Source organism: Phallusia mammillata, chromosome 2 (genome assembly GCF_965637545.1).
Source record: "Phallusia mammillata chromosome 2, kaPhaMamm4.hap1.1, whole genome shotgun sequence".
NCBI classification, from domain to species: domain Eukaryota; kingdom Metazoa; phylum Chordata; class Ascidiacea; order Phlebobranchia; family Ascidiidae; genus Phallusia; species Phallusia mammillata.
Window position 1 is genome coordinate 25,193,479 of NC_137253.1, and position 13,353 is coordinate 25,206,831.

A 13,353-nucleotide genomic window follows, 5' to 3' on the forward strand; every position below is an offset into this window, starting at 1 on the left:
AGAGCAGCTGGATTTAAAACATCAACTCAGTTGCAAAATGCAAATGTAAATAAACAAGTTTTGCGAAGGTTCCGAGATGTCTTGTTTGGTAAAAATAGTGTAAATTAGGCGTTACTGTAACAGGTACTTATGTTTAAGATGAAGTATTGCATTTGAGTTGGGATTGCCAGTGCTGTTGACCTTTTTCCCAATTTTTTTTGTTTAGTGCAAGCTGCATTTTGTTGTAACCAGAAAAAAACAGAAATTAGAGACTGTAGTTTGGGAATGGAGTCCGTATTTTGTTTTGATGTTGCAGCTGACAGTTTAACACTGAAAAAGCGGGTCAAGTGCGAAACGCCTTACTTGGCAATTGCATTCTTGGATTTTCCAACCATCCTAATCCATTTAAATGGTAAAACTGAAAGGCAAAACAATTGCTACCATTTTCAAAAAGGGAAGTCATGTCTTTTCAAAATGAGTCCCACCCAACTGTATCAACAGCTCACTTCAACAGAGATATATCTCATTGTCTTAGATAAATCGTCTGAAAAGAAGTGCATTGGGTCCAGTGCATTTTCTCTTAAACAAACAATCAAAGAAGTTATTGGTGATTTACAAACAAATGGAATCCACCAAACATCATGTCATGGTGCAACAGGTTCAGTGACACTTACCAACTTTATGCATGCCACAGTAGGTTATGTTGACATAACATACAAACTGACCAGTCTTGGTCATTCTATTTTGCCTCATCTTTCTACACTTGCAGTTTCTGAAAAGCAGCCACCCCTGGTTCATATTGAAAACCACAAGAAATCTGACACAATGCCTGTAGACAATGTTGTCTGCCCTCCGCCGTTGTTTTATGTTGCAAGCAGTGACCCAGCAATTTCAGAGAAGGAAAATAATGGTAAAAATACAAAGTCTTCCATGTCATCTTCTGCAAAATCAAGTGAAAAGAAAGTTGAGAAGAAAGACCACTCTCCAACAAGAAAGGTGGACAAAAAGTTTTTGTCAGTAAACATAACGGGTGACCAGAAGTGTGAAGGAACTCAAACTGATGGTAACACACTTCAACAATATCCTGTCCTGGAGGCACTTGTGAAGGAGGTTTTGCAACTTGGATTTGACCGTCCCACTTCAGCCCCTGTAGTTTACCCTTCATCCATGGAAGTCACCCAAGAGCAAGCACAAAAAAGCTCACCTCAAAGACCACAGTCTGCAGGGCATATCAAAACAAAGTCAAAAGCTTTAAATCAGAGTGGGAAACAACAGAAGGGTGTACTGAAAAATGGTAATAATAAACCTTTGCAGTATCCATTACAGTATGGCCTGACAAAGTCTTTACGATTGAGGATGGAAATGAGTCAAAAACAAGACAAACCAGTAAAATTACATGAAACAAAACCAAAGCATACAGTAAAAAACAAGCATTTTCTCAAAAAAGGGACTGCAAGAAAGCAGACAAAATTTACTGAGCAAACACACCATATTGAACCAAAAACATCGCTAGAAATGTTCCCACCAGAAAAATCAATTTCAGAAGAATTTGCAAGTGAACACTTGTCAGTAGATGACTTAAGACAAACAAGCACAGAAGATGTTGTTACAGTCCGAGACCCAAGCTCACCAAGAGCTCTCAGCAGACAAAGTATTGAAATTAGGTTACCCACAGCTACATCATCTTACAATGACGATGATCACATACAAGAACACAGTGAAAAATACAAGTATTCGGATGACTTCGATGATGATCAAGTTTCATATGAAAGATCAACATCTGCACTCACCAACCTAGAGTCATCTCCCCAGAATACAGGAGTTGAATTATCAGTGGATTTTGGTGCACCCAATTCACCACAGCGCTTGTCCTTAGATGTTTCGCCACAACCAACAGCTTCTGATGTGTCCGTGAGCCCGACGCTTGGTGCCACTTACCTCAAAGTGGAGCCAACACATGAACATGAGGAAGAATCAGTTGAAGTATCACCGAAAAGTAGCGGAAACATAGATAGTCCTGGTTCATGGAAATACTCCCTACCAAGACATGAGCTTACAGATGAAGGAGAGTCTAAACATACAGACACATCTTCTTCAGTTGCCACAGCAATGATGACACCCATCTTACCAGTTCCTCGGCCTTCAGATTCTCCTGTGATCCGATCTCTTGCCTCTGAGCCTCCATCCAGGTCTCGAAATCCCCACCCTCCTAGCATGTCCCATTCATCTTCTTATGAAAGAATTAGAAGAAAGTTTAAGCGCAGTTCAGAAAGCTCATTCCACATTTCGGATGTCAGCGATATAAGGACATCAGACCTTGCAGACATCAAAACATCAGATATCAGTGAAATAAGAAGTTCTGATGAGATGTCAACAAGATTGGCCACACAAAGATACATTGCAAATCCATCTGACTATTTAGAATAATTTTACTTTATTATTAATTTAGTTTTTGTATTTATAAAAAAATCACATGTACATATTTTGGCATTCTGATAGAATATTTATGTGTAGTGAGTGTTGCAATATGTAAGTTGTTCTAAAACCTGTTTTTGATACAAATTGTATATTTCGTTTTGTAAATGAAAATGGTTCTGTTTGGTATGCATGTGTGTCACTGTGATGAAGTTGGTGCCAATACTTTTTTCTTTGTTTAGCAGGGTATAGAATTATATGCAGTAAACTAAAACATGCTGCAAATAGTCTTCTGTGTTTTGTTGTCTTTTGGCTTCACGGCATCCCATCCACAATGCTTGGATTACAGACCACCATTCAGGTATGTAAAAAATTACTAAATTTTCAATCTTGGTCAAATTTGCCCCTTGTTTACAATTGCTTATTGTGTCAATAGTCGGTGTGTAATAACTTTTTTGCAATCTTGCATTTTTAAAAACAGAACCCAATTACAAATTTTATTTTGTCTAGCACTACAGCAATTGAACAAGTACGATTAAATATATTTTTGCAGGCCTAGTACAGATTTCCTGCTATGCACAGACTACCAAAACATTGGATGCTGTGGAGATGATAGGGAAATCCTGACCAAGTATATCCAAAAAATGGACACCCTTTCTAGGAGAGATCAAGAAGTGTGCGGTCCCTTCATTAAAGACATACTATGTCAGGTACGTTTAGGCCATCTCTATATCTTTTCAACCCACTGAACTGTCATAATTGTGCTTTAGGAATGCTCACCATATGCAGCTCATCTTTACAATGCAGAAGCAAGTGAAAACCCCAATGCTTTTCCTTCACTTTGTCCTTGGTACTTGTTTCAATTTTTGACACTTTGCCACAGATTGGTACCGGACCTTTCAGTCCCTTTGCCACTGCCTATTCCAGATAAAGACTATTGCTTTCCGAGCATATTAAACAAAACAAAAAGTGAGAGTGTGGGCACTGTCAAAATCTCTGATCAAGGTAATTTATTGCAGCTTGTTAAATAATTTAAAGGATTTTAGGTTTGCAAACTTTCCTAAAGGATTGTTATGGCTACTGTAATTTAGTTGATCTAAATGAGCAGTTTCCTCCTACGAAGTAACTTTATGTTACAATGGTTTGGAATTTTAAACATAGTAAAAAGCGAAATCATAACCCAAGTTTATTGCATTTGATATATCATACTTGAGAATAGATTTAAGGCCATATGCATGCCAGTAAAACTCATATTAATTCTTATTTTAACCATTGTGTTAAAAAGTTGAAGTATGTCCAAAATGACAATGTTTGCTTGATCTGTCATTACACGTTTTGCTATTTTTGGGCAAATGCCGTCAACTGTCCAACAGAAAATTAATGTAGGAAATCACATGAATTTCTTCACAGGAAACTGCATGCAGCTTTGTGTGAAAGAAGTGGTGAACAACATTTACACACCCACTGCAGCCGCCCATGCCAACGACGGGACACACAGGTCGGCGGCCATAATTACTGGTCGATATTAATTGCCTTGTGCCATAATCACCGGTTCTGTCAAACACTTGTTGTAAACATAAAAAATCCTCGAAATTGTCAGTTTATGAATGAGTCATATGTTTGTAATTACCGGTTGCTGGTGTGGGAGGGGTTTACATTCGCTCTTTGGGTAGACTTGTAATTAGCGTGCGGCTACGTGACTGACCAGACACTCTCAGAAATCAGGTTGTTTTGGGCTTTGCTGAACCAATGCGGCGTGTGGTCGTGTCCGCTCATGTGCAAACTCGTGTTAGTGCGTGAGTCAAATCATGTTTTTCCAGAATTTTCCCATGTAAAGTGTGCAGGCTGCGTAACATGATGTTCGCGTGGATATACTGGTCGTGTGTATACTTGGGTGAGCGTTTTTCTCGTTCATTAAGTATTGGGAAAACCTACGTATTACCTTTCCCAAATTTTGTGGTGCTACGCAATTTCCCCCAATAGCTTTGTGCGTAATAATGCGAAACTATTTCTTAGCAACGCCATGATGATAATACCAGATTCAGATACTAATTAAACTTCTTAAAATGCTGTTTAACAAGCAGTATCATATGTTGGTAAGTAGCACCCTGAACAATATGAAGGAAAAGAACAGATCCATACGTTTGGTTTTAAAGGCAAACTGGAATTAGTTGCATTTGAAGCCTCAGAATTACATTCAATCGCATTGTATTACAACAAAATTCATGCACGGTTTGAACAGTAGATTGCGTGCTTAGAGGAGCCTGGTGCTATTTCGATGTGGTTGCGTTGTGCGATGGTACAACTAACTATTAATGATCAAGTTATGTGATAGCACGCTACCAAATTGGCTCTTTACATACCCAATTGGCATTCATTAGACCTTCAACGCTACAAGATTTAATTAAAACTAAGTGCCTGCGATTTACATTGCTTTTCCAATATCCACATGCACCTCAGCAATTAATATCAAATTATTCAAATTGTTTCTAGATTATTCGTTGCCGAACAGCGAGGAGTGATTTGGGTTTTTCTGCCAGATTTTACTCGGCTTGAACCTCCTTTCCTTGACATTCAGAATGTGACATACTCCAGTAAAAGGTAGAGCAATTTTTGTCGCAACTTTGTCTTCTTAATGTACAGCAGCACTTAGCAACACGATGTCACATTTCATGCCGTTGCTTGAACGACAAGAATGGCTCAATACATTATTCGCTAGTATGTGCTATATACCGGTAAACGCATTTTGACATTTCACGCAGAAGTTACTAAAAACAAACAATAAACTTGTCATATCAAGCTGCATTGACTTTTATCGACCGCAGAAAAATAGTTACGCTCAAATCCATGTAAAATTTTGGTTGGTGTGTTTAACACTGTTGCAAAACGCCCTTAGTTCACTTTTTAAACTAGACAAACGAGAGAAATGTGGTGTTCAAAATAGCCGCTAACCATAGGCAACATTGAATCGTATGCACGCGTCAAATGGCGTTGACATTTTGTTAAGTGTCATGTAGGCTATGTAACACGATTATTCATTTAACTTCAGGGCATACGACGAACGAGGACTGCTGGATCTCGTGTTTCACCCTAACTACAGATTCAATGGTCTCTTCTACATTCTTTATTCAACGAGATTCAAGGGCCAACATGTGTCACGTGTTAGTGAATTTAAGGTAGGTGTCTATGACACTAACTAGGATTATACATGCCACGCATATTTTAACCATGAAAAAAGTTTATTGTTCACTTTTCTTGATTATGGGTGTCTGCTGTTTATTCCTATCAATATTAGGCCTATGCGCAGAGCTGAAATACAATGCAAAGTTTCTGGATTCAAATAAATCCGTGATATTTTCGTCCGGGACAAATTCACACCGTAAAAATAAAACACCGCACTTTTATATTTTATTTTTTTGCGAATGCTTATGCCTATTGTGAGGCAAAAACAGTCAAAGACCTAACGTGGTTGAGAAATACTGTTTTAGTCCTACATATCCTCGATTCAAATCACTAGGACAAAACGAGATATTTCTGATTCGTAAAAGGTTCAAAAAACCAAAAAAATCATTTTTCACATTTTTTTACGTTGCGTGCAGGTGAGCAGAAATATGAACAAAGCTTTGAGATCAACCGAGCGTGTCGTGATTGACATCCCACAACCCGCGACCAATCACAACGGCGGAAAAATACTTTTTAAGGACGGCCTACTGTACATTTTTACTGGCGATGGCGGAAAGGCTGGAGACCCTTGGGGAAACGCCAAAAATATGTGAGATCTTTTTGGTCAGTGGTAATAAAACTTGCTGTTCAAATTACATTACAAAAGTTCGATTTCTTTTTTCGAAGTAGAACGAACTATTACGTACTTTCCTAAGTTAAAACATAACGTATATTTAGGTGACTATACAACATAACTTTATTTTCCTGTTTGCTTTGACCAGTAGACTTTATAACGGACTCTTTGTGCAGCCTGCATAAGGCTACGGACGGCAAAAATCGAATGGTAAAACACGCCAGAAAATTCCGTGATTTGAACAACCTCCTGTTCAAACCTTAGAAGTTTTAACAAAATCTCAACCCTAACCATTGGAATTTCAAAATGCAGAGGTTCGCTGCTTGGAAAGGCCCTTCGCGTGGATGTGGACAATCGACCAGATGGCCAAGCTTACGGGATTCCGCCAGATAACCCGTTTATATTTAGACCCGGTGCAAAGCCCGAGGTGTACGCTTACGGACTGCGAAATCCATGGCGCTGTTCGGTGGACAGGGGCGACCGTGTAACTGGTAAGTGCATGACATTGTAGATATGTTTGAGTAGTGTTGTTGAAACGCGAAATTTGAGGACAGGCTGTCAATGTTGTAAACAAGTTCACCCCAGCCATAAGTTTGTCAATAGCGAGTCAAAGTACGAACTATGGTGGTTGGTGACTGAAGCAAGAATGAGTATTTGCAGAAACACGACCAAGTCCATGTCATTGTGAAAAAATAAATTTAAGTAAAATGCTTTCTAAGGTTCATTAGATAAATCGTTTAAAAACCGCTGTCTGCACAATTTATTATTCATGTTGCTTAAATCATATACCGTTGAATGCATCAAGCAGGACAATCTTAATTTTTTATTAGGCCTAATTCATTACTGTCTTTGTTGTCCATTGTAAATGTAATTGAAGTTCATGCATATTAATAAACTTCTACGCCGCAATGCCGTTGATTTACTTATGCAACCAGGACAAGGTGCCGGGCGAATCTTTTGTGGTGACGTGGGCCAAGATAAGTACGAAGAAATCGACATTATCGAGAATGGACGGAATTACGGGTGGAACGGCTATGAAGGCAACGCCTGCTTTCGATCTGGTATCTGTTCTAATATCAGTGAGTACATGTGGTTGAGTAAGCCTACATATGAGAATGGCCATTAGCCCATATAACTTAGTTTAAAGCAAGGTGTTGTTGCTAGGGATGTTCAAAGCAGAATAATTGGGTATTCTAGATTAATTGATGCGAATCTAGAATATCGAATCCAATTCTTATATTATTTTTCACTGAGCAATCATTAATCTTGACAACTAAAGTAGTCCAGTTTAATACATTGTAAAACATATTTTTCATTTATAATGTAAAAAAAACCAAAACAAAGAAAAACACTGAGAAAAAACTTTGCACAACTGCATTGAAACTAAATGACCCAAAAGCCACTAAGCCAGAAAAATTAGCATTTACCCTAGTTGTTGCCGACAATTTCTTGCTAAAGCGTTAGCAGGAGGAACTTCTAGACAAACAAAATTGAAAGCAGCAAATCAAAATCATTTAGTTCTGGACAAAAAGAATACATACTTCGCCTATCGGCATTATCGTTCCTTATTCAAATAGAAAACTTCTTTACGCATTTTCCTCATTCCACAGTCACTTTAGTGTTAGTTTTCATAACTTACATAGGCTATGTAAATATATAAGACGTCCTTTTTGACTTAATTTTGCCTTGTCAGATCATGTAAGTTTCTTTGGCAAATGTCAAACTCTCTGTTTTGTGGCGCAGGAAACCACGAACCTCCTATTGCCGTGTACGGTCACAACGAGGGAAAATCCATCACCGGAGGTTATGTATATCGCGGGTGTGACTCACCTAACCTCAACGGCCTTTATATATTTGCCGATTGGGCGAACGGGTACGTTAAAATAAATACTTGCATGTTTCCAAAACATAGCGAAACAATTCATTTACATGATGTAGCTGCGCACATATAGACCGCTGTGCTTTGTGGTTTAAACTTTCCAACTGATTTTTTTGTGCTGTTCGTGCGGAAATTACAGGCATATTATTGACGCGTGAATACTTGACGGTTTTCCAAGATGCCATAGCTCTAAAAGCACGACTGTCTTACAAAATCTACGCAAAATAGAAAGAACGTCAATACCTCTTGCAGTACTTAATACCTTTTCCTTTTTTCGTAGAAAACTTTTTTACCTCAAAGAAGATAACGGTTCGTGGATAAGAGGAAGGATATGCGTAGGTGACGAGAATGTTTGCGTCAATGGCGGTCTCTCTGGTCGCCACGTAAGGTACATCACCTCGTTCACGGAAGACGAGAAGGGTGAGTTTTGTAATGAAAGCACGTTTGGCGGACTACAATTTTTGTAAGTTTGGTGCATGGCAACTGTTTTGCCACTATAGACATTCTTACATCGTTCTTGTGTACAATAGAAACTATGATACTTTTCTTGTTTGGGTAAGGAAACCGTAGTTGCTGAATATTATTGACTAAGAGTTGTAAGACATAATCCAAACTTCCTACAAGAATTAAACCATCAATCAAGATTTTAAAATGTGTGTAACGCCTGTGAGGCACTTAGGTCGCAACAATGACAACATCGTTTTACATACAGAAGAAGAAATACTGACGGCTATTTTTTTTCTGTAGGTGAACTCTACATCTTAGCAACGAACTATGCTGAGGAGGGCAACTTTGGGGGTCGCATATACAAATTAGTGGACCCATCGCGAGGAGGAAACCCTTTGGAGTGTCAAACGCAGTCGGTTATCGCTTCCACTTTGAGTCCGGGCACCCAGACGAACCCATTCACTCCAATAACAGGTTCGTGCGACAGAAACGACTCCAAGTAACGCTTCCCAAAAGGTTACTACGGGGCAATGTGCTGTGGCACCATATCTTACGTAATGGCATAGGGCTGCACGTTTTGTTCACGGCGGTGGGATTATAGGGTGGTTGTTTAATTGGCATACTGCCGCTCGTTTATGCTCAAAGGTAGCAACAGTGCTATTGAATCATATAGAAAATGTTCAATGACCTATACATGGTCAAAACACGTAAATCAGATCATCGAATTTGTATATACGTTGGTAAATGTGCATTTCAAAAGACAATCGGCTGGGCCGTATGTTATACACAGCATTCGACAGATCACAATGGCATGTCTCAGTGGAGGTGCAATTTTTGTCAGATTTCTTTTGAGAGTGTCAGCAATGGGTCAATTGTCAAACTCAATAAACGGCATTCAACTATATGGCATGCTGTATTAATTTCATGCAATTCAGATTCTATATTAATTTGTTTCCCACATAATTCCAAAGTCAATTCAACTAAGCAATCTTGTCGTCAGAATCAACTAAGCCCGGAAGTTCCGCCACTCTAGCACCTCGGTTTCACTGGGTGGTGCTTTGTACATATTTCCTCTGTTGGTCATTCTACTAACTTCACCCACAATCTTAGTTCACTTTTTTTCCGGTGAGCCGCATGTTGTTACTGGTGTCTATGACATAGACCAGGCCTGGCGTTTTCACAAATCCAGCATGTGCATGATGCTTAGTATATTGACGCATGTTTTACTGAGCCTGCTGACTTGGGTAATGCATTACCTGCGTTTTGCAAATACAGTTTCAACCTTTTTGCGAATTGGCTGTTTGCATGTTGCAGTGTGAGCCTGCTGACTTGCGTGGTGCATTACCTGCGTTTTGCAAATACAATTTCAACCTATTTGCGAATTGGCTGTTTGCAGGAGTTGTTTGCATGTTGCAGTGTGCGTTGTTGCCAGTCATTTATGTTCTTGCCTTACGTTATTTAGAAACAACACTTGCCTATCGACTCGTTGGCGCCATCCAGAGGAACACCGGAAGGGTGGAGATACGTTGGGATAACGGGCCTTGGGGCACAATATGCGACGACCTGTGGGGACGAAAAGAAGCCGAAGTGGTTTGCAGAGCTCTAGGATATCGTATGGCTGTAGCTGCAAAAGGTCGAGCTGCGTATGGCCGCGGATTCGGCCCGATTCATTTAGACAACCTAAGGTGTACTGGAAATGAAAAGAGTCTGCTTGAGTGCCCACATCGCGGGTGGGACAACCACGATTGTTCCCATGCTGAGGATGCATCCGTCGTTTGTCTTTAGTGATCCCGCTATCCTTTCGTTTCCCAATCATGGTTCATTATTTTCTGTTTTAACTTTGCTGCTATATCCTGCTGTTGCAATTGAAACAATTTAAACTGCACGTGAATTCATATTCTTGCCTTTTAGTGTTTGTCTTTCTTCCTCAATTCAAATATAAATGTTTGCACTACCTTGATTCCACCAATGCAGTATTGTTGCCATATTACAATTCTGTAACTGTAAGTTTCATTTGTTAATACAAAAACGAAAATGCTCTTAGCATTTTTATACAAATAGTTTTGCCCAGCCAAGACTGGCAAAAAAAGAATAGCCTGAGACATAAAAAAACACTGTTATTAAAAGCTTTGTCATGTGATGTGCTTTAAAACTCCTTGACGAATCAAATGTTCACACTGTGAACGTGGAAGGTAGTGAAGTGAGTTCTTTTTCAACAAAACTTTTGAACCATCATTTAATTCAAGTTCCCCTCGGTCCTCCACACAACGGACCTCAATATACACATTTTGTGGTGGCTGAAGATCCTACAACAGACATTAATAAGACAGTGAAAATTAGCAACTTTGGTAAAACGAACAGTATACAAATAAAAAGTATGGTGTCATGGCACAAACATGTTGACTCAAAAACAAAATTTACAAAGTCTTACTTGTGTCAAATCCAATCCACCTGGACCAAGAGATCTCATATAATTTGCAAGAGAACGGTTGTACCTTGTAAACCACTGAACCTGTATGCAAAATGGAATGGAAAACTGCTTGACATTGAAAATAGAATAAGTAGTTACCTCTTTTTCTGACATGTTGTTTTTAATGTCAGGTGGAAGCACACTTCCAAATTCCCATCGCAAAGACCTGATCTTTGCCAGTCTGTTATACCTTGTTGAGAGGCCAAAAGTGTACAGTAAATTTAAACACAAAACAAAAGATGAATAAAAGTAAAAAGACTACCAAAAAAAATGTCTAAAAACTATATAACTAACAAAGATTATTTCTTACAAATATGCAAGGATACATCGTTTATTTCTTTGCAGGCTGTCATGTCGAATTTGTACAGCAGTTAAGGATGTTTGATCAGAAGTATCTTGGACCAGTTGTGCTCTAAAATATTAACTAAATGTAGGAAAAAGGTTGCTGCTAAGCAAATAACAACATAGATAACTTTCACACAAAACTAGGACCATTTTACTTACACATCATTTTGATTTGCTTCATAAAGAACTTGCATTTCTTCCAGCACCTGTCTGACACCATCTTCCTAAAATACACAAAAACAAACCTGGTAAGTTAACCCAGATATCACTCAAAAAGGCACAAAAGTTGTACAACATTGTGTACCAACTACTAAACCACACATTGACAGCAAGATAGTGCGTCAAACACAGCATCACATACTACTCCGAATTAAAATGGCATAATTCACTTAAAGTATACAGATCGTGTAGACTGCTTGGATCGCTTGATGCACCTTGATATCAATTTGATATCGCTTGGTGAACCTTTATATCTTTTGGTGTATCTTTCCGATGGTCGGTACATGTTTATATTGCTTGGTTCACCTTTATAGCAGTCGGTTAACGTTATATTGCCTGGTGCACCTGTATTATGCTAGGCACACCTTTACCTCAGAGTGATATAAATGTGTGTCATGCGGCATAAAGATGCATCAGGCGATATAAGGGTACACCAAGTGATACAAATGTGTATTAAGTGATGGTTAGGAGCACCAAGTAATATTAGGTTGCACTAAATGATATAAATGTGCATGTGGCAATATAAAGGTGCACAAAACAATATTGAGGTGCACCAAGCGATATTGAGGTGCACCAAGCGATATTAAGGTGCACCAAGCGATATTAAGGTGCACCAAGTGATTTTAACAGGGAACCAAGTATTACAACTATGCATAAAGTGGAGATAATAATGCACCAAGCCCTACAAGCATAGATGTACCCAAATTGGCATGAAATAACAGAGTTTATTGGTGGCACTAAACATTGCCTGCATTAGTCACAAAAATGAGTCATTTTACTCATTTGTATCACTGTTTTTAAAATTACAATATTGCAAAATAAACAATACTTTAAAACTTAGTGCTGTTTAAAACAGGATTATAAAATTTTATTTCACTGCTGCCTTCTTGTATCACAAGTTCACAACACATTGACCAATTGATCCACTCACTCCTACTTATTGCCTTGGTATTAACCTTTTATAATCTAAGCTATTTATTGGTTTGGCAAAATGGAAACACCTTATGCTGAAATCGAAATGGTACATGACAATATTATAAACATATAAATACCAACCAAAATACACAATTGCCTTTGTGTTAAAACACATTAGATGTCAATTAAATTACCAAAATTTGCAAAGATTTTTACTTGTTACGCTTTAGTGAATTAGTTTGTATTACAAATTTTGTAAAAACATATTAATAACTTACGTTATAAGGGCCCAGGTTGCCATCCTTGTTTCTGTTGAATTCTCGAATTAGTTCCAATGCCTTTTCGCCAAACATTTTTTTATTTTTACAACCTAATTATCTAAAGCAAAACGCAAAGGAATCAGGCAATAAACTACGAATTGTTGACTGTTGTCCTTTTGCCTTGACAAAAGCAAAAAGCCCGCCAAATTATAAAAATCCGGAGCAGTAGAAAACAATGGCCATAAAAACATTATTACGATATAGGTAGGTAGTAATACCTCCAGTTTCTAATCTAAGCACTTGTTTGTATGTTGCCTTTTGGTATATGTAGGTTACTATTTTTGGATTCAAAGAAGGCCAATACCTCCAGTTTATAAGCAATTGTTTGTATGTTGCGTTTTTTGTATGTGTAATTTAGCATCTACTATTTAGTATGTTGGGAAGGATTGAAAATGTTTCGAATTTTTATGGAAGGAATTCGTCGAAACGATTGGGAACCACTGCTTTAGACTTTGCGCTACCTGTTCGCATTTCGACAATAAACGTAAACTTTTCTGTCAAGTAATACTCGTTTGCTGAAGTAAATATTTTTAGTCCTGGACAGTGCTGGGTTAAGGGTCTGCTGGCC

General features: G+C 38.4%; 3 protein-coding genes across 4 annotated transcripts; 2 read left to right on the forward strand and 1 right to left on the reverse strand.

Annotated features, from left to right (window-relative positions):
- Window positions 1-2: 2 nt before the first annotated feature.
- LOC145213563 (uncharacterized) lies at window positions 3-2,636 on the forward strand. The gene has a single exon (XM_080081892.1). It carries the CDS (start codon window positions 265-267, stop codon window positions 2,404-2,406), a length of 2,142 nt encoding a protein of 713 aa, XP_079938018.1. The 5' UTR covers window positions 3-264; the 3' UTR covers window positions 2,407-2,636.
- LOC145213564 (HHIP-like protein 2) lies at window positions 2,613-10,559 on the forward strand. 2 transcript variants are annotated; one of them, XM_080081894.1, is made up of 13 exons: window positions 2,613-2,755; window positions 2,948-3,104; window positions 3,165-3,399; window positions 3,805-3,892; window positions 4,888-4,995; window positions 5,444-5,570; window positions 5,994-6,166; window positions 6,503-6,681; window positions 7,126-7,269; window positions 7,934-8,063; window positions 8,350-8,489; window positions 8,817-8,990; window positions 9,517-9,641. In XM_080081894.1, exons 1-13 carry the CDS (start codon window positions 2,670-2,672, stop codon window positions 9,606-9,608), a joined length of 1,833 nt encoding a protein of 610 aa, XP_079938020.1. In that variant the 5' UTR covers window positions 2,613-2,669; the 3' UTR covers window positions 9,609-9,641. The 2 variants fall into 2 exon arrangements, with proteins under 2 accessions (XP_079938020.1, XP_079938019.1); XM_080081893.1 differs by lacking the exon at window positions 9,517-9,641 and adding an exon at window positions 9,979-10,559 and having other exon boundaries at window positions 2,670-2,755.
- LOC145213567 (DNA replication complex GINS protein PSF1-like) lies at window positions 10,491-12,889 on the reverse strand. The gene is made up of 6 exons (XM_080081900.1): window positions 12,744-12,889; window positions 11,491-11,555; window positions 11,297-11,398; window positions 11,086-11,176; window positions 10,948-11,028; window positions 10,491-10,822 (listed from the first exon to the last, which is right to left on the reverse strand). Exons 1-6 carry the CDS (start codon window positions 12,816-12,818, stop codon window positions 10,649-10,651), a joined length of 588 nt encoding a protein of 195 aa, XP_079938026.1. The 5' UTR covers window positions 12,819-12,889; the 3' UTR covers window positions 10,491-10,648.
- Window positions 12,890-13,353: the final 464 nt, after the last annotated feature.